Source organism: Limanda limanda, chromosome 3 (genome assembly GCF_963576545.1).
Source record: "Limanda limanda chromosome 3, fLimLim1.1, whole genome shotgun sequence".
Classification (NCBI taxonomy): Eukaryota; Metazoa; Chordata; class Actinopteri; order Pleuronectiformes; family Pleuronectidae; genus Limanda; species Limanda limanda.
The window spans coordinates 22812920-22832925 of record NC_083638.1 but is presented as its reverse complement, the minus strand read 5'-3'; the positions used below and the strand labels follow the sequence as shown (position 1 = coordinate 22832925).

The 20006-nt window shown below is 40.7% G+C and overlaps 1 protein-coding gene across 1 annotated transcript in view; it reads left to right on the top strand.

Moving 5' to 3' along the window:
• tcf12 (transcription factor 12) overlaps nucleotides 1–20006 on the top strand; it is a 69415-nt gene that overhangs the window by 26566 nt on the left and 22843 nt on the right. Inside the window, exons 6-8 of the mRNA XM_061068719.1 lie at nucleotides 6058–6119; nucleotides 9051–9183; nucleotides 9979–10031. Of these exons, the coding sequence (XP_060924702.1) occupies nucleotides 6058–6119; nucleotides 9051–9183; nucleotides 9979–10031 (248 nt within the window). The remainder of the gene's footprint in view (nucleotides 1–6057; nucleotides 6120–9050; nucleotides 9184–9978; nucleotides 10032–20006) is intronic.

The window sequence follows — 20006 nt, the reverse complement described above, 5'->3', positions numbered from 1 at the left end:
CGATCCCTCGCCTTCTAATTGATCTGTTCATTCCACCTAACGGCTAATTACACATCAGGCTGCATGAGCAGATGCATTTATCATCATAGTACGTAATAATCAGTGACATTTCAACAAAGAAAAAAAAAATATGCAAATAAGAACTCATTAACATTTGCTCTTGCTGTTTTGAATAATGTCAGTGCTGACAAGGCTGCACGCAGAAATTGATGTTGAGCTCAGGGCAAAGGGAGGAACGATTCCTCAGTGTTTTGTGGCTCCATCATGTTTCTCTGTCCTGCTGTCGTCCCTCAAGCTGGACTGTAGATATTCTTCCCCTCGGTCGCGGAAGACACTGATTTTGTGCACCTCCTCCCTGCCATGTCCCCTCATCCACACCTGGTTGAAGCATCAGACAGCTTTCACAGGATGAATGTACACAAACTATCTTGAGAAGGACACAACAGGGGGGGGGGGTAGTGCACCTCTGATTTGTCCTTGTCTCTTGTTGTAAGAGGCGTGTCATTAGAAGCCACAGATCCTGTCTAATTTTAATTTCAAGGCGTCCAGAGAGGCGTCAAAAGTTGATATCAAATGACATAAGGTAGAGCATCAAGTTGGCAGTTTATTTATTAATCTGTCACAGCTCCTGATCATTTAATGCCCGTACTTTTCATTGAATTCAACAATAGAGATTGGACAATGTTGTGTTTCTTTTTGCCCTGAGTTGGTCCAGCAAACATTCTGACACGAAGAAATGGTGATTAACTTGATAGGAATGAAGTTTTGTGGTTAGGTGGCATGGAAGTCATCACATGGTAACACGAGCAAGGACACAGGGACACCATCGGCACACACGTGTGCGGTCAGAGAAACAAAAACAAACCGAGTGAGCTGGTGTGTGATAAGTTAATTTGGTTTCTACAATAACAACATTTCCCCCGTCACGTATTGTGTGTTTGTTTTCATGGTCTTTTCTTCGGGGCACGGAAAATTGACTCGTTCTTGGAATGCGTCGGAGAGACAGTGAAGCACGCTCACTAATTGGCTGCTTTTGTGGCAAGGGTTTTGAATTGATCCCTGGAGACGCTTAGGTCACTACCTTTCAGATTATTATAATAAGGGGCTGCACACATTGCGTGGTGCTGTGCTGCAGCCCTGTGATCAATAAGGAGGCTCATCGTGAATGAGTGGCCAGTTTGCCTTTTTCTCCAGCACATGATTATTTACTTAATCAGCTCAGCATGGAGGTGTCTGACTTTGAACTGGATAAAAAAATTGATGCTAATTTCAATCTATTAAATATCTGCCAGTTTTTTCTTATTATACAAAGTCTAATGTTGAGTATACAAACACTGGCCAATAAAATCAAGGTGTTTTTTTGTCTTGGCATGAAAACGGGAAATGCCCTGACCTCATGAAGCTATCATTTCATTTCACATTTTAACTGATGAAGAGCCAGACACTCATTTTGTAACCACTAATTAATTATTCAATTATGTTTTGTTTTACTATAGTATGCCCTAAGTCCACATTGACACTTGAGTGCTGTCGTTGAAGAGGGATGATTAGAAGATGACCACTGCACATGTCGTCAATCTCAATGTCATTGATCATGTGGTCGACACCACTCATTCTGTGGTTATTTCAGAATTGTGTGTAAATCAGTACAGTTTGAGATCCAACTCACATGTGTAAGGTTGCTGGTTTAAACTTGTATACCAGTTGAGAACATCTGGCTTAAGGAAAGAGAAGCAGTCCTTATTTAAATTAGGTTAAATTCTCTTTGAGCAAAGCACTTAACCACCATCTAGGGTTAGGCAGCAATGTAAAAGCCAGCAGGATAACGCCTGTGTGGGACAGTGGAGACAATGTATGTAAGTGTAATGCAAGAGCACAGCAGGTTTCATCATTAGCAAATAAGAAAATGGAATTAGAGACGCAGAGCTTTTCATTCCAACCAACCTGAGCAACCAGGCAAGGAGACTGAGAACATTGGTTGTTAAATAACTCTCCACTTCCCTAACTCCAATAAGAGACCCTGCTTGAATAATGAGATATCAGTGTAAACTTAAAAACTGGGCTGTAGGACAAATTGACCAACCACTTTTAATAAGTCACATGACAACAGCCTGGAGGATGAAAAGAAACAGTCAAAGACTAATATCATGAGGCAAAAAGACTCTCTGGCTAAACCACAGTTGAAATGAGTTGTAACACAAAGTGCTATATTTAGCAGAGACTGGGCACAGATGACAAAGCATGATGGAAGTACAGCCAGGTTGCGTGGAGCCAACTCAATTGGTAGATAAGGGCAAACTATTAAGATTATCCTACCTCACTGTGTTTATCTATGTTTATGTTGTATGTTGATCATTTGTGTGTGTTCTAACAAAACGCTGAGCTCCGACATGATAAACTTTCAGCTGAAGCAACACTGGAGTGACTTGTATAAAATCTAGACAATGGTTTCCTGAGAGTTGTCCATAGATGCTTCGATGACTTCATTCATTGATGTCTATCAGGACGTGAAGAGGATTTCAACAAATAAGATTAAAAGTGTTTGAGAAACCAATGACCCTTGAGGCAGATAATGAATTTCGCTTCTTGTCAATCATTGTACTGTACATCTTGTTAGTAGGTCTTAGTGACACACACAACACACAGCCCTTCCCAAAGTAGTTCCCACTCAGAACAAATGGGCATACTGAAGAAATAATAGTAATAACAGCGTTAGTAGCTGTTGTTTTGGGGCTGTGATCACACAGAGCTGCTCAGAGGAGGGAAAACAAAGCATCTCAAAAACAAACAGGCCTGGTACTCATGTGAATTTGATGAGTAGTGCTTTGAAGTAAAGGTGTTTTGATTTATAAACTAGTGTTTCGAACTTAGCTGAACTTATTTCAGGGAACTTAAAAAAAGGAACTGCCTGTGTTGAGTTGAGTTTTTTTCCTGCAACTAAAATATTACAGTGACCTGTTTTCTTTAAAATCCGTTACAGTATTTGTGCGTGTGACATGAGATTGTGTCAGGGCCTGTTCAGGATATATTTTATCCAGCTAATTTGGGCTCCTGGTTGTAGAACTGGCCAACCCAGCAATATGTTCCACATGATACATCACTTTGTTCTACTTTACCTCATCATCATGAATATGTGTTCTCCTGAAATCTCAATAGTAAGCCATCCACGTGGTTCCAAACTGTAAATTTTACATCTGTAAATCTTTCGTATCCAGGAGCTACTCTCTGCTTGTTGCGAGGCTTAAGAGGCTATGATGGGATTTAAACTGTGTCTCTGTGCACAATGGCTCAAAGGATTGACTTCCAAAGTGATGATCAGCATTTGTCAATATATAGTGTGAATAACCAATGGACATTTGAACCTTTTGACCCGGTGGTGGGGACTTCTGTGTTTATTTAATATCTATTTTTTATACTGAGGAAGATAGAGGAGAGCAGAAAGCCATACATAGTTCCTAATCAAGGAGTCCAGCTAATGTATCACCACTGAAGCACCTTTGAGGGCAGAGAGGATGAGATGAAGTGGTTGGAGCTGCTGCATCTTTAGCAGCGCAGTCTGAATGAACTCAGAGACCTGTTCATCCATGACCTCTGTACATGTTAATCCCCAACGCTGCCACGTGGCCTGTCCCCTGAGCTCTGTACTGCATCTATCTCCTGCTGGCTGATTCAGGTCATGGGAGGTGGAGTAAGGTCTGAATGGGGGAGGGAGGGAGGGAGGGACGGCCTGCCATGCCCAGTGCTCCCACCGATGTAACTGGCTACTTCCTGGATGCAAATGTTGTCTAGGACTGTGGTCCCCTTTTCAGACATCCCCTCACCACGCCTCAGAGTACTTGCTGTGTCTCTTCAAGACATTTCATCTCTCATCCAAGAAGAATACTCAGTTCTACGTGATGTCCCTCCGATAACCAATGAAATTACAAGTGTAACAGTTTTTAAACTCCATTCACTGTGCCTCATCTGAAACTGAGTCCCCCCCCCCCCTCTCGAGGAGGCCCACCTCCTGGTTTAAGATGAAGCCAAAGAATCTGCTAATTTCAAACCAGATTTTTCCCACAGTAACAAGTACTGCCCGCATAAACACTCAGAGGAGCTGTGAGGCTGCATCTGTGTGTCATGGTGTGGACTGAGATGTTGTTCTCACAAACATATCTGTGTGTCCCGCTGGGGCCTGAAACTCAAGCAATGAGCATTAATTATTCACATCAGACGCAGTGTGTTTGACAAAACACATGCTGCCACTAAATATTTAACTTTAGCACTTGACCGCACCTTTCACTCAGAGGACTTTTCTCGGGGGAGTGAAAATGAATTTCACTAAACCACCTTTAGATGTTAGACGGAAAATATAGAAATTAAAATTCCCTGTCTTCAGGATCATCCCGCCGTGATGCTGAACGTCGGTGGTAGTCGACAACTTAATCCTATTTCCCTTTGTAAGAGCGTCGGCTCAGAACGGTATCACATTATTGTTAGATGAGAAGCAGCTTTGCCAGTTAAACCATCTTGCGTGATGTTCTCAGCTCCTTTTAGTCCCTGGAGAGAGTCGGCACAGATGCAGAACAACTGTCTCCTGCAGGAACGCTCAGATAAGCACAAGTGGATTCTCTTAGATGTGCCTCTGTTCACCTGCGCTCGTGAAAGCTACGCACAGATCAGTCATCATTGTGTTCCAAAAGATCCCGGCTATGCAAGTTTTAAACTCACAAAAAAATATTTACCTTTTCCCCAGAGTAAACAGAATTTAGTTCTAACGCTTGTGTCTGTGCTTGTAATATTTGGAGGTCTGACAAAAATAATGTACGATGCCGTTGAAGTTATTCATCATTCTCCCCGTGGAGCTCTCATTTGTTTGTTTGTTTGTTTTTCCAGGGGAGTAAAAGAGCTGAGTCTGGATATTGTGATGTGTATGATTCATGCGTGCTAGAGGTTTTATTTTTCCCCTGAAGGGTGCTCGGTGGCTTTTTCTTTGAGAGTTGCACACTGGATGTGACAAAGACAAAAAGACTCTGACCATTATCACTCTGTCAGTAATTAATTCACTGAAAACAAACTTTGCATAGTAAAACATCTGTGGCACACGCACCATTCAAGTCAACAAACTATAGGAACCATTCTGCAACAACTTACAACTGAAGGTCTGTCTGGTCTTAACTACTGCGTGTCTGTCAAATAGTTCATATAGTTTATATTTTATAGGCTATATATTGTTCATTATAACAGAACCTGAGGGTGTCACATTTAAATTAAATGTATTGATGGAAGTCTGAGTTCATTTGATATGTTATAGGTAAAATAACTTGGTGAGTGAGGGTCCAAAAACAGAACATTTATATCCAATAATGTCAATGAAGTCAGTTTATTCCTCCGTCCACTGATCTTTCCCTTTTATCCCTCTTTGCTTTCAGTCTGCACCAGATTATATCAAAAGTATAATCAAACAAACATGACTGTGCTGTTTACATTTTGCCAATTGTAAGATTTGCTATTGTTATATTTTATTACTGTACTGCAAAAAAACACTCCCGTCATTGTCCCTGAGTAGATATCATTATTTTTTCCAATACATTCTCTACGCACGCACGCACTCACACACACACACGCACGCAGGCAGGCACGCACGCACACACACACACACACACAAACGTAATATTTGCAATATGTGAAGATATTTGTGCGTTGTGTATGTATGTTATTACATATTATGTCATCATACTACAGTATTTAGGATTTTTTACTTGATGACATAAATATGAGTCACATCATATCCTTTTATAGTACTATACTCCTTTAACTTTCATCGACTGCTTGGAGTTACAGAGATTCACAGCTTTAGTGGCCCCAATGTGGCTGTTCAACACTCTGCAATGTGGCTGCCTGTTCTTGAAAGCCTCCATGTGAAGTTAACCTCTCTGCATAATGTTAAAAATAACCGAATCCTTACTTGTGTGAACTAAATCAACACAGTCAGGATACCAAATGTATTCTTTTGTCTGGTAATAATCAATTTGTGTGCCCATTTGTAATGGAAAATGTCCTGTATGTGTTTTACAGGTAAATCAGAGAGGGCTTCATTTCTTGGCTTTGGGAGGGAACCTGGAGCATCTGGCTCCCAGGTGAGTTTCTTAGGTTTTATTGTTAGTCCTGTTTGCTCCAATGGTTTTATCAAATGATGGCTATATACAGGATATGATATCATATAACAAGCTCCACTGAATAAACATTGTTCTCTTAAAAACAAGTCAAACATCTTCAAAACAATAGAGTAGATATAACATCTGTACATTTAGGGATAGTGAGATGGGGATATTAGGGAGCTAGTTTTTATTTCTAATACTTGTAAACCCCCCTCCACATTAATCTTTTGTTCCTGACAGCTAGAAGGAAAAACGTTAATTTATCTTTGATATTTGATTCTTGGATATGAAAGATTTATTTCAGCTTTAACCAACTTAAAAATATGGCAAAAATTACACCCTGTCCTCTTCCATTGGTAAAGGGAACCTTATTATTATTTAATCTAGACTGGATTAATGTAAATCCCTTTTTTCCTGCCTAAATAAAAGCTCCCGTCACTATAATTACCGCAAACACAGCAGTCAGGCTTAACCAGGATCGAGAGATGAGACTCTTTAACAACATTTTTCTTGGACTCAGATCCTCAAATGAAAGGTGGCTTCAGAAAAATTAAAAAAACTCAAAACATAAATGTTTGCAATTCGGTGTGAGACAAACTTGGTCTTCACTAACATGACTCTGCATAATCATGCTAGAGAGACAGAACATTTGACTAACACATTTTGTGAAGAGTCTGTACAGATCACACCTGCAGCTGCTGAAATCTGAGAATAAAGATATTCTCTGGTCAAAGAACAGAAACAGGAAGACTTTCTCAAAAACTGCAAAGAATTCAAGAACATCAATAAAACATTATAAAAATAAATAACAATAACCGTTACGTTACGCAACATTGTGAATCCCACTATTGATTCATATCCTGCTTTTCTGTCCGATATACAATGGTGCAGTCAGTGTGTGTCAATTGGTTAAGCCTCATAGTTTAATAAGGCAATTAATCTTATGATCTACTTGCTATCTGGCAAGTTGCCATGTGTAGCCAACCACTGCACATCATGACAAATAATTTAATGTGTCATGTAATGTCCGAGTCCACAAGAAGAGCATCGCAAGGTTATAAGTCAGATGTTCTCATTCCCTTAGTTCTGCCTGTCAGTGCTCAGACGCCTTCAGATGAGCTGCAAATTATTTTGTTTCAGATGAGAATTTCTGGATCCTTGTGTCACAAACTCTCTGACTAAACTCTACATATTACGTGAACAATTTTACAATCTTGAAATGTTAAGATGACTAGTTTTATTAATAAAAAATTATTCAATCTACAGGAATTCAATTTTCTCATTCTTTCATGACAGACTTCAGAATCAAGTGCATCCACCTTCATCAATTCATTATTGGCTAATAAAACTAATTCACATGTGTCCTCAGTCTACGTCAGAGACAGTCAGTCAGGTTTTCATGACACCTTGTTGGTTCCTGTCTGAACAGCTTATACAAAAAAGAGGATGCTGTGCTCCTGCAGGGCTTCATTTTTGATTACAAAGATTACATTTGTAAAACGTTGACTCTGACCCAGAGAAATAATTTTTAAAAAATTGTATATTTAGATTTTATGTGCACACTCACTGAGTACTTTACTAGAGATTTTTCACAAAACAGCCTCAATTCTTCGTGGTGTGGATTCCACAAGGTTCTGTTCCATGTTGAAATGATTGCATCACACATCACTGCAGTTTCGTGCTGCCAGTCTCTCATTACTACATTGCAGAGGTGCTGTATTGGATTCAGATCTCGTGATTGGGGAGAAGGCTAATGTTCACTGAACTTGTCATGTTCTAGAAACCAGTTTGAGAGGCACATTTTGCTTTGTGACACAGAGCATTATCTTGTTGAAAGTATAGAAGAAAGCAACGTGTGGCCAAAAGAGAATGCATTTGGTCAGCAAGTCTGCCCCACACCGTTACGCCTCCACCAGCCTAGACTGTTGACACAAGGCAGGTTGAATCCATGGATTCACCATCTGCAGCCTCAGCAGAAATCAAGGTTCACCAGACAAGGCTGCATTTTTCCAGTCTTTAACTGTCGGGGGTCCTGAGCCTGTGTCCACTGCAGCCAGAGACTTCTATTCTTGGCTGACAGATGTAGAATCTGACATGTTCCTCTTCCGTTGTAGCTCATCTGCCTCGAGGTTCAATGTGTTGTGCTTTCTGAGATGCTTTTCTGCTCATCATAAAAATAGTGGTTAGAAGTCACTTCAGTTTCTCTGTTTGGTCATTCTCCTCTGAGCTCTCTCATCAAAAAGTTTCCATCTGCCCACTGACAGCTCACTGGTCGCTTTTTGTTTTCAACAAAAGAATACTCAACGATGTCATGTCAAAGTCATTCTGAAGTTTGACGTGAATATCTACTGAAGATCAGATATCTACTGTAAAGGTCTCAGTGGTCACTGTGTCAATCCGGAGGTTTTAAAAGGGCACATTAGGGGAGTTTCTGAGCCAACTACTACACATCACTCACATGATCCCTCCTCTGTGGGTCTGCAGCCGATTACTCTAATTAGACCAAGCTCTTAATTGGCCTCTTAACCCAGTTGGTTGGGGTAGTAGAGGTCAAATAGATATTGGTGATATAAGGACATTGTCAACTTCCAAAGGTTGACGCAGAATTTACATGCATGTAACATATCACATTTGTAGATAAATAACAATAATTTTGTGTTTCATTTTCACATTTTCATATATTGTTTTATAAGGACATTAGGATATTTGTTTTTTACAGAAAGTACACTGTTTGTATGATTTTCAGGATTTCGCAATAATCAGGAAACAAATGTTCTGACGTACCAGCTCAATATTGCCAGCTGGCAATAAAAGTGTTTTTTTCTTACAACAGTCAAGTGAAGAAAAAACAAGAATATTTATTTCCTTTTAGTTTAAAGCAGCTGTGTGTGTGTGTGTTTTATCCTGCAGTCTTCTCTAAGGTCGGACGTTGGGTTGGCGAGTCCTAGTTCAGTTGCTCCATCGGGGAAGTCAGCTGCTCCGTTCTACTCCTTCACTGGGACCAATCCCAGAAGACGATCTCTACAAGTGCCACCACCCATTGGTCAGTTCCTTTCCAATGAAAGTGTTGACAACACGTTTCACAAAAAATTGTCTAGTTTTATATTTTTCTCTGCAGTGTCTCTAGGACTGAGTGTTAACTTTGAAATGTTTAGAAAATGTTATCTTATGTAATATAGCATCATGTTTCTTAACCCAGTGTCTCAGATGGGAATGCAAAATTCGGTTTTCGTTTTTTTTTTTCATTTTTAAACATGATTCAAAAGTCAATTTAAATTTTTAAAAGAAAAAAGTAGAAGGAGAAGAAAAAGTAAGAAGAAGAAAAAATAAAAGGATGTCTCTCTGGAAGACACTGTATTTAGATTACATGAGTAAATCTGCTAAAATAGTAGGTAATTGCAGATGTAATTTTGACTTGTGTGCTTTCTAGACAGGATTAAAATCACTGACCAGAGCCAAGACCACCCCACCTGCCCTAGAGAAATAAATCCACTCTGAATGGAACCTAAGGCTAAACAAATAATGAAAATTTGAATCATCAAAAAAATCCTCCATCCAGCTCCTATCATCCTTTTACATTGTCTTCAGTGCTGAGCTCTTTTCGTTTAAAATGAATTAAAAATGGACTAAAAAAGCTGAAATGAAACATTATTGTTAAAGCAAACACTTCTGAAGAGATGCAGTTGTTTACGTGGGGAAGTCATAATGTATTCACCAAGTTTCTTCTTTTATTTTTGCTGTGTTGTGGGGGAAACAGAATCAGGGCTTGTTTAGGGCACATTGACAGTCGCTTCCTTTTCGCCTGTGAATGAGTGGCTGTGCTTTCATCTCTCCACAGATCCTCTACAAACAAAAAAGGTTCGCAAGGTCCCTCCTGGCCTGCCTTCATCTGTGAGTGGAAGATCATCTACCTCTCATATAAATAGATTTCACAGTGAGCTTACTTAAGCAGACACACACACACATCTTTGCTCCTCACACTCACCCCCCCCCCCCCCTCGCACAAAGATCGCTCTTGACATCACTAAGCACTCCTCTTGGATGGGAATTCGGTTGTGTTGTTTTTTCTTGGGTCTTTGAAAAAGTGACACCAGTGATGCTTGTTGGTTTAAAATTTGTTCATGCTTGTTGTAAACATGCTTGTAGTTATATTGTTGTATGTAACAGTGTCTGTGAGGTACATCGTAGGCTACAGTTCTCTAGTTGTGTGTGTACACGTGCACGAATGAGCGCGTGCGTGCGTACACATGTGTACCTCGAGGTGATTGATTTTCAGTGCTGCGCTGTCACAGTCTAGCCTCCTCTCAGCCTCTCCTGGGAGAAAGAGAGGCTGTCAGAGCGGATCCCCAGCTCTGCTCTTTTGATGTTTAATTAGTCATTACGTAGCCGAACAGGAGGACAGACAGAGATTAATAGCACAGAATATCTGAAATTTCAATTGGTAATGATCCCGGTGGAGCAGAAACCATTAGGATGCAGGAAAGTGTGGAGCTCAGCTTGCATTTGCTTAGACAGGGGGTGTTGGAGTTCATTAATATGCATAAATCACTAAGTCAGATGTTCATTGTTAAAACCGTGGCGGATTGGCAAAGGTTTTATGAAGCCCTGGCTTAAATTCCTCAAACTAGTACCAGACAATGATATATATTTTTTCCTTTTTAATGGAAAGCAACTGGTTTACCAAAATCCTACCCTTTTGTTTCCTTAAACAATGAAAAGGTTTTTCTGTCTCTTTGCCTTTGGATTTGCCTTCTAGAGCTTTGATAATCGTCACCTCTGCTGCTGTTTCTCTGAAATCAAATATGGAACAGGCCGGGGAACATAAAAGGCTGGCATGTGTTTTGTTTCTGGATTTGTATTTGAAAAGAAGTTTGTCAGAGCATGAGGGAGACAAGCAGGCCCTGGCAGCAGCAGCAGGAGCGTGCGCTGCCTTCCTCTTAAGTAAGTGATATATTTGAGGTCTTGTCAGGCGGAGAGGGGGGGGGGGGCAAGGAATGGCTGCTTCGCGGGTTACATCTCTTTGTTGTGTAAATGGACGCTGGGCTTTTATTTGTCAGTACTTAACACATGGGCGCAGGTGCGGTTCTGTGACTCATAAGAGTACAATCAAGCGGTACAATGCTAGATGGGGAAACACGGTGACAGAGCATGGGATAAAATACAGCTTCTTCTTGTCACTCAGTACTTCTCAGAAGATAAAGCCTCCGGTTTGGGGGAATTATCCCAGTTAGTCTTTGATCCCATTTGAAAGAATGAAGATGGCAGTGTTGAATAAAGGGCTGTATGTCTCGTATAACCTGCTGACAGAGGAAGGAAAACATGAACCCAGTTTTTTTGATAGGTGCTATATGTGGAATATGTTGAGTGGGAGTTTGTCTGGCAGCTTTTAGGAGGTTCAAGGATAGTGGTATTAGGCTAATGGGAGTCATAGGTGAGGTATCAGTGCCTGAACTATTAAATGGTGTCAAGGGCTACTGGAAATGTGTGTTGTGACAGTTGTAGAGGGTGATCACTGTATGTCCGAGGATGGTTATCTGCCCAGACCCATGTTTGTGTTGCTCTCAGCGAGGGCGGTGTTGAGATGTGTCGGGGCGAAGGCGCACCTGGAGCCCGAGCCACTTTCCCGGAGGCAGCTGTGTGAGGAGCCTGCAGCGTACCTGTAAAGCGTGAATGCAGCTGCAGATGCCACTGAAAGCTTTTGCCTGTGTAAGCAAGCGCGAGAGCCTCACCAGAGACCTGAATAGCTGCTTGATTTGGAGCAAAAAAAAAAACTCAACACAGTGCTTCCTATCATTATGTCTACTGCTGGGAATTTTCTTATTTATTTATTTCATTTTCAAATCCCTTTTTTCCTGCAGCTTGTATTCTCCACGCGCAGTCTAAAAATAAATGTAAGAGTTTTAAATCAGATGGGCGCTGCAAGTTGCAAGTCCAATGATGTGATGCAATGTGTGTGTGTATGTGTGTGTGTGTGTGTGTACACGACATGATGGAGCTGAATCAAAATATTTACGGGAGCACATCCTCTGTGCATTTAGGTCTTGACACTGCAGTGCACCAGGATGTGAAGGCTATCTAGACGGGCCAGCTGGTGATTGCAAACATTTAAATGTTTATAAGGCTTTTTCATCTCATATACAGACGCCCTCCTCCCTCAGCCACGCACGTACTCTCCTCTGTGCTCTGCTGGATGTGTGCTCGCAGACATAGGATCCTGCAGATGTGGTTGTAATTGTGTGATGCATATAGCTAATAAATCATCCCTGTATGTAACATTATTGTAAGTTGTGTTCCAGGTTTGCCAAATGCAGGGGTTAGAACGTTGAAACTCTTTAAAGCATTCATCCATCAAAGCTTTTCCATTTATTTACCTTACAATACAAACCTTGGCTACACTTGTGCGCCTGCATTACTTGACTGTATGAACTCTGTACTGGGAGTGAAGGACAGAGCATGTTGCCATTGGTCAGACAGGAGGAGATGCTGAGGGAAGCTGATGGGCAGCTGTGTGGGCACCTGTTCGGCAGGAGGACTGAAGATAGAGGGAGGCGGAGGTGGGAGGTTGTTGCTCGTGGTGGAAAGTTGAATCTTGTCGGATATTTATGGCAAGCTGCAAGGGCATTGTTTGTGTGTTTGTGTGTGTGTGTGTGTGTCAGTTTGTGTATATAAAGTGTTTTTTTTGCCCCCCGTCCACGAACCCCTTGTCAGAGGCACAGCGGCTTGATGTGACACTTCCTCCCTGACTCTGGAGACGGTGACTTCAGGAGGAGAGAGGGAAAGTGGTGGGCTGAGACTCTGCTCCCCTCAGGGACTTGTGCAAGCGAGAACCCTGAGTGTGGATGACAAAAAAGATTGACATTTGATTTTGACAGATCACTCACACACCCTTGTTTCTGAGAGATTTTTACCGTGTGAGCTGTAAGAAGGGAAGTGGGCTCGAGGCTTTGAATCTGAAGACCCAGAGATGTTCCTTGCGGCGCTGTCTGGTGCATGACATTCAGAAGATATATCTTCTCTCTCTATCTCTGTGTGTGTTTCTCTCTCCATCTGTCTTTAACAGCTCAAAGACAAGAGATCATAATATTGTACTACAGCAGCAACTTAATGTTCCTGGTGCTAAGAGAGCAGCTCCTTTCTGTTTCTTCCTTTTGAGCAATGGCAGTGAGAACTCACAGTAAAAAGGACCTGATGAACAGACTGCGACTGAAATTCCATCAATGCAGCCTAATGTAAACAGCCAGGATCGCCAATGGCCTTCATTAGTCCCTGGGCAAAATTTGATTTTAGGACTACCCAGCTGAATTTAAAATAAAATGCGATTTCAATAGTTTGTTAAAATGCAATTAGCTTTTACACTGATTGGGTGTAATGAAATTAATATAAATACAAATATTTTCCATTACATCCTGGACTGTTCACTTATTTTTTTAATTTTTAACGAGTCCCGAGACAGAGCAATGTTCCTCTAGTCCACTGTTATTATTTCTTGGTGCAGCCAATCCAAACACAAGCATAATGAACTAAAACAGGCCAGGGCAGGTGAATAACAAGGCCAAACAGTGATCTGCATGTCATTACTCAAGCCAGCAGAGATATTGTTCACAGTTTTCTACTTTTGAAAACTGCAATTAATCATGAGATAAGATTATTTTAAGTGTTTGATATAAATATAAAGGACACATGTATCAGTGCATATCATATTCTTACTGAAGTGGAATCTCTGTATGTCCAAAAATGACCACAACAGTTACAGCATAATAGGGCAAACGTTTGACTATAGAGCAAATGGCAATAACCAGCCAATAGTACAAATATCAGATTCAAATTTAGTTTACTAACTGTAATTTTAATGTTTTAAGATCAATAACTTGATTACAATTATTTATTTTTTTGTCGGCCAATGTTAATGGCTGAGGAACTTGATATTAACATTGGAACAAATACTGTACATGATATGCAAGGGTTGTTCACACTGACAAACCAACTGAAGATGAAAACCGTTTCTGCAGCTCTTAGCTGCTGCCTTTAGATGTTTGTTTCATTCCTGTGTTGTTTTTAAAATATATATCTCATCCATATAAAAGCAGCTAAATCAAGCAAACAAGCTCAGACAAACCCAGTATATTCTGCCCAGCTCAAATTGGTACCGACAGTCAAGTGAATGTTTCAGTGAATGTTTTATCTGCTGTCATCGAGTGGAGACTTCAGTGGGATGCCCATGTGCAGCCGAAAAGGTTTTGATGTTGTTTTAGGTGGAAGATAAGAGGTGAGGTGAGTGATCTATATCAATATAAATAGGCATGTATCCAAAATATACTGTTTTGTATGGGTTAGTTTTTCCGTAGACGCATGACAGAATGCGACTAATGTGTATTAGTATTCCCAGATGTCAGGGTTGTTGGTTCTGGCCGTGTGTTATTTGCAGGTGATAACATTGTTTAGCTCTTTGAGCTGCCAGGGAAGAACAGTTTAGACTGTGCCCTGACCCCAGCTCCCCAGAGAAGGCCTCATCAGATGGCTGATTAGATAGACACCCGTGGTTTAACATGGATGATGCTGAACAGTCGCTGCCATCCCTGGGTTCCTGGGCTTGGTGTTTATCTTTGTTTAGTTTGCTTAAATTTACCACTGACGTTAGAGGCTGCAGATAATGGAGCAGGCAGACGAACGGAGGTCTGATCTCTTTCATGTGGAAGGAGAGCGAGGAGTTAAAACGAGTATAAAAATAATGCACAGATTAAAGTCATTACTCACATTCTGGCCTGTTGTAAATTATTCACGTTGGGCTTTGCGTGAGTGTACAGCATTAATGTAAAACCTGATTTCAGATCGTTGGCAGGCTCAGGAACACACGGCCTGTCAGCAATCACTAAGGTAGAGTGTTTGTTATTTAGAGACCATGTAAGCCCGACTGCTCTGACCAGGAAAACATATCACTGAACCACATGAAGCTCATGTCCTGGCTGAGGATCTTAAATGCAGGACTCAGCTGTAGGTCAGAGGTGTTGTTTAATATGCTGCGTGTGTGTGTTATTTTTCGATCAAAATACATTAATTCTCTGAGAAATTGGTGAAAGTTTCAACAACAACAAAAAAACTCTATTTCACATTCTCAAAGAAATAAAAAAAAATTCCTGGATCTGCCCCCTGATCTGGACCCACAGTGTTACAGTTGTTTTTTTTGCCTTTGTCCCATCCTTCCACCAAGTGGAGAAAATCTTTTCTGTAGTTTTTGCGTAATCCCTCTAACAAACAAAACACAAATAATCCAGCAAACAAACAGACAGGGACAGAAACACAACCTCCTTGGTTGAGGTTATCATATTATTTTCAAAACGGTGATATTGTGCCGTCATGTGTTCTTTTCTTAAATCAACCCGGTCGTCACTTTCCTTTATCTCTCCCCTTTATTTCATCACATCTCTTTCAACTTCTTATTTTCATTGTTACGTTTATTGTAAGTGCGAAACAATACAAATCTGTTTGTGTGAAACTGAGAATGTAAACAAAGCGAGCTGTGTGTCGGGAAGAACAATATTTTTAGATTTCAGGACTTTTAGTTTTCCTTGTGAACAGTTTAGAACAGATGTCCAACAAGTGTAGCGTGTTACATTTTTTTGTTTTATTTCTGTGAGCTTGGCGGATGGATGTAGTTAGTAGAGTACATCCATTTACAGCTGTCAGGCACACTTTTGTAATAGCTGTTGTTTGAAGACTGCTGTGCATTCATCATGTCATGGTGTGTATAGCCTTTTGCAGGCTTGAAGGCATGAGTGTAAATGATTGCATGCAACATACACATGAGTAAAATGATAATGAGCAGGAATGGTAACGTTTTGCTGCCAAATGCCATACTTTTATAACTAGGAAAAGTTTAGATTAGATATTGTCCAAAGCATGAATAGTAATGCCTGTTCTTTATATATTCAAACAACAATGTTTAAAACAAGCTACGGCAATTTTTGTGACAAATATAATTTTAGGGAAATCACAGCAACACCACATTTCAGTGCTTATCAATCAGTTGCAACATAACATAACTAAAGGTAACTCCTGGAGTTAGAGATTAAACAGATATCAGCAGCTAAAGGTATAAATCAACCGGTTTTATGGGTCAATTTTATGAATACATTTTCTACAACTCAAAAACGGTATCTACTTTAATTTTGAGACTTTGATGTGCACAATTTTTTATAGCCAGTATAATGACAGTGGACAGGATAATCTGCAAGTGATGGCATTATTTACTTCATTTAATTTATATATGAAAAAATGCAAATCAGTTAAATAAGATTCCTACAGTGAGAATGAGAATTTTTTTATTACTGACAGTGAGAAGATTTTTACTGCTATCACTGTTACTGCTTAAAACAAGCTAAATTCACTAAATAAAAAAAGCGTTTCCACAGCTTTAACCATCGTTTATCCTTATAAATGAAACACATTCACATGGCAAACTGCAGTGACTCTTGTTATATGACATTTAAAGATAAAAATGCCAAATAAACAAATGAATGGTCACAGCAGAACCAGATACAATGGATGAAGCTCATGTAAATTGTTTACAGTCATTTGTTAAAATAAATAAGTTTGAAACATTTTTCCCCCTTTTTAAAAATAATTGTAAGCCTAATATTAAGCTTATCATGTAAGTTCAATAATTGCCACAACATCCAAGTATCTTCTGTTTTCTGCTTAATGTCTTTATTCTGTGGGTGGCCGAGCTAATTGGCTGGGCCTGCCCGATGAAAGCTGAGGAATTCTCACAGAGAGCAAAGACACTGTTTGGTTTGACGGTCACGGTCGACAGTTTCTCAATCTGAAGTAGGAGGCAGTCAATCAAGTTCATGATGTTTCTTCACTTACTCTTTCTGAGTGGATCGGAACAAGCCCACAGTCTCTTTGTGTGCACTATATGAGGAAGTCTTTATAAAACTTTGTGACAGCTGTGGGTAAATACGTTCTCATCAGTATGAACAGAAAAAAAGAAAGAAAAGCACTATGTCCGTTTGGATCATTGTACTCATGTGGATCACCTTAGATACAGAAAGATAGAGAAAGAACTTTAACACGGATTAGCACAAATTAATTCTCTGTAAGACTCTTATAAAACTGCTCTTAACTGATGACACCAAATGACTTATTGCAAATCCCCTTGTCTCTTATATCATATTCGCTTAGAGACACAAATGTAGAATTTGTGTAGTTGTAAAACAAGGATTGAAGATTTATTTGTGGATTATGACTAGCTGATTATTGTGTTACACAAACGGACATTAACAAGTAAACAGGAGGAGAACCAGGAAAAGCAATAATAGGATTTCATAGCATTGAATTAAAACAAGAACCCTGAAAGCCTGAAATCCAAAACATGAACAATACAGAGTATACTTTTACTCTGGATACAGAGCATAACCTGTATTGAGCTGTATACATACTGATATAAATATAAACTGATATATACTAATTGATATTTATTATTAAACTGTAAATGCTTTTCCAGCATTATTTTATACCCGGTCAATATGAGCATTTAACTGAGAGTAGATTGCATTAAATGTTGTGTTAATAAGGTCCTAAACTTAACACTGAACCCTGCAGTGTGTTGCAATCAATACATTGATGAAACAGTCTAGCGTTTCACACACCCCCCGCCCCCCCCTTGCTTTCAGCGCTTCCCCTAATTAGAAGCAGAGCAGGAAACAATCTTCCTGTCTGATGACATCATCTCTAAATCCCTGAGTGAGACAGGGGTGACCTCAGCCCCGTGGATTTGCTCTGCATTTCTCGACACCCAAACAAAATCCAACAAAAGCACCTTGTGACGACTCGATTATCTTTAGAGACGGTGGTGTGAACAGGTGGGCGGCGGCCAACTTTGATGTACCAACGCTGACTGTTTTTTCCACAAAATCAAGGCTTTGACCTGTGTGCTCGGGACGCCTTTCACAGGGATTCATTACGTAAAACCCCTGCATGTCTATTAAAAGTATTCAGAGAAATAGGCCATGATGTGTGCGAGCATGAGTTCCCAAATTAATACCAATTTCTGCCTGCTCTCATGTGTTTTCCCCTCGCAACACTGTTGCTGCGTGTCTGGACTTGTTTTAAAGCCCCTTCAAACGCTTCTATCATGACCATTTCCCTCAGAGCATCATCTGGAAACGGTGCCAGATATAAAGCGGTAACAGCACGTTGAGCCAGTGTTTTGGATGAGTTTTAAAGAGTCCCGGAGAAGAAAGGGGGGGATAAATAATAACAGCACTGAAAGGAACAGCGTAATAAAGGCCTAGTTTTCTTAGGGAAGCGGGAGCTTTCATCTTTCTATAACAATGATGTGCTCAATGAGTCCACAGGCCTGTGTTGAGTCCAGGAAGCTATGAGTGGTCGACATGAAAGGCTCCAGTCGGACTGTACAGGCCGGCCTCTCGCTGGAATATGCTATCTGGCCTCTCCTTTCTTCTCCTCTCCTTTGCTCTCCCCTCCTCCTCCTCCTCCCACATGATAAAGGTAATGGGGAGCTGTGTGGCGTGCAGTGACAGTAAACTATAGTAAAATGGTTGTCTATGATTTTGCGCCCCCTCCCTCTCCAGTGCTTTCCCCTGTCTGAGGCCCCAAGGGTTTTGGAAATGGAGCATATTTTTTTTCCGGCCAGCTCTGATGTCACAAGCCGGCCTGTTTGCAGCTGTTGCATGCTTTACAACTCTGTGTTTACAGGCACTTCTCAGCTTAAGGTCTGCCAACACCATAACTCTCATATTCCACATTTCATAAATACTTAGTCCATCTCTCATTTCCGTCCTCTCTCTCTCTCTCTCTCTCTCTCTCTCTCTCTCTCTCTCTCTCTCTCTCTCTCTCTCTCTCTCTCCTCCCTCTCTTTTTCTCTCTCATTACCTGGATTTGGATTCAGTCCTTCCTGAGCCGCTCTCTTTCTCTCACTAATGACTCCTAATTGGTGTGTGAGCTGTATATGGGAACAGGTTAAATGTGTTGCCAGATGGTTGTGCTGTTTTTGTTTTTGTTGTTTCTTTTTTTTTCTTTACCAAAAGCCATATTTCCCCACGCCGCCTGCCTGTCGACGTGTTCAATCATCACAAAAACAAAAAGATTAGACGCTCTGGATTAAAAGGTTGAAGGGAACAGGCTCGCTGTGCTCACTTGTGCATTCATTTGGCCGTCTTTGAATCACACATATTAATGAAATCCTGCTTAGAATGAAATTATTTTAGTTCCAGTTTGTTGGGGTTCCCATGCAGAAAATCGGCATGGTTTTTTTTGCCCGGAATTAAACATTTTTTTTCTCTCTCTCTCTCTGTCTAAATCCGCTCACACATTTGTTTTCCGTCCACCCACTTGCCTTTATCTTTTTCATACCCCCCCCCCCCTCCCTTCCCCCTCGTCCTTTTCCTCTGTGCCTCAGCACTTAGAGGCTTAAGAGAGGGATGTACCACGCGAGCCACTCCCTTCTGACAGCCTCCCCTTCCCACAGTGTGGAATGGTAGACTCCTGCTTTGCATAAGTTTCCTCTGAGTGGGCTGTGTGTGTGGAGGCCAGTACTGAAAGAATTATTACTCCCTATTGAACGATTTGGATGTATGTCTAGAGAGGAAGCCAGTGTGCTGCTGTAGTGTTACCTCTATTGCTTCTAAATAAGCTATAATGTATTGCGCCTACCCTGTCCCTGGAATGGGCAGTAACTCTTTAATGTATTACTACAACGGGAAATCGGTGAGTAGTCTCTTTGGGAATGTGTGTGTGTGTTTTGGACTGAGTGCATGAGTGTGTGTGTGTGCATGTGTGTGTGTTTGTGTGTGTGTGAGAGGGAGAGATAGAGAGACTGTTGGTGTCAGTCTGCTTGTCCATCTG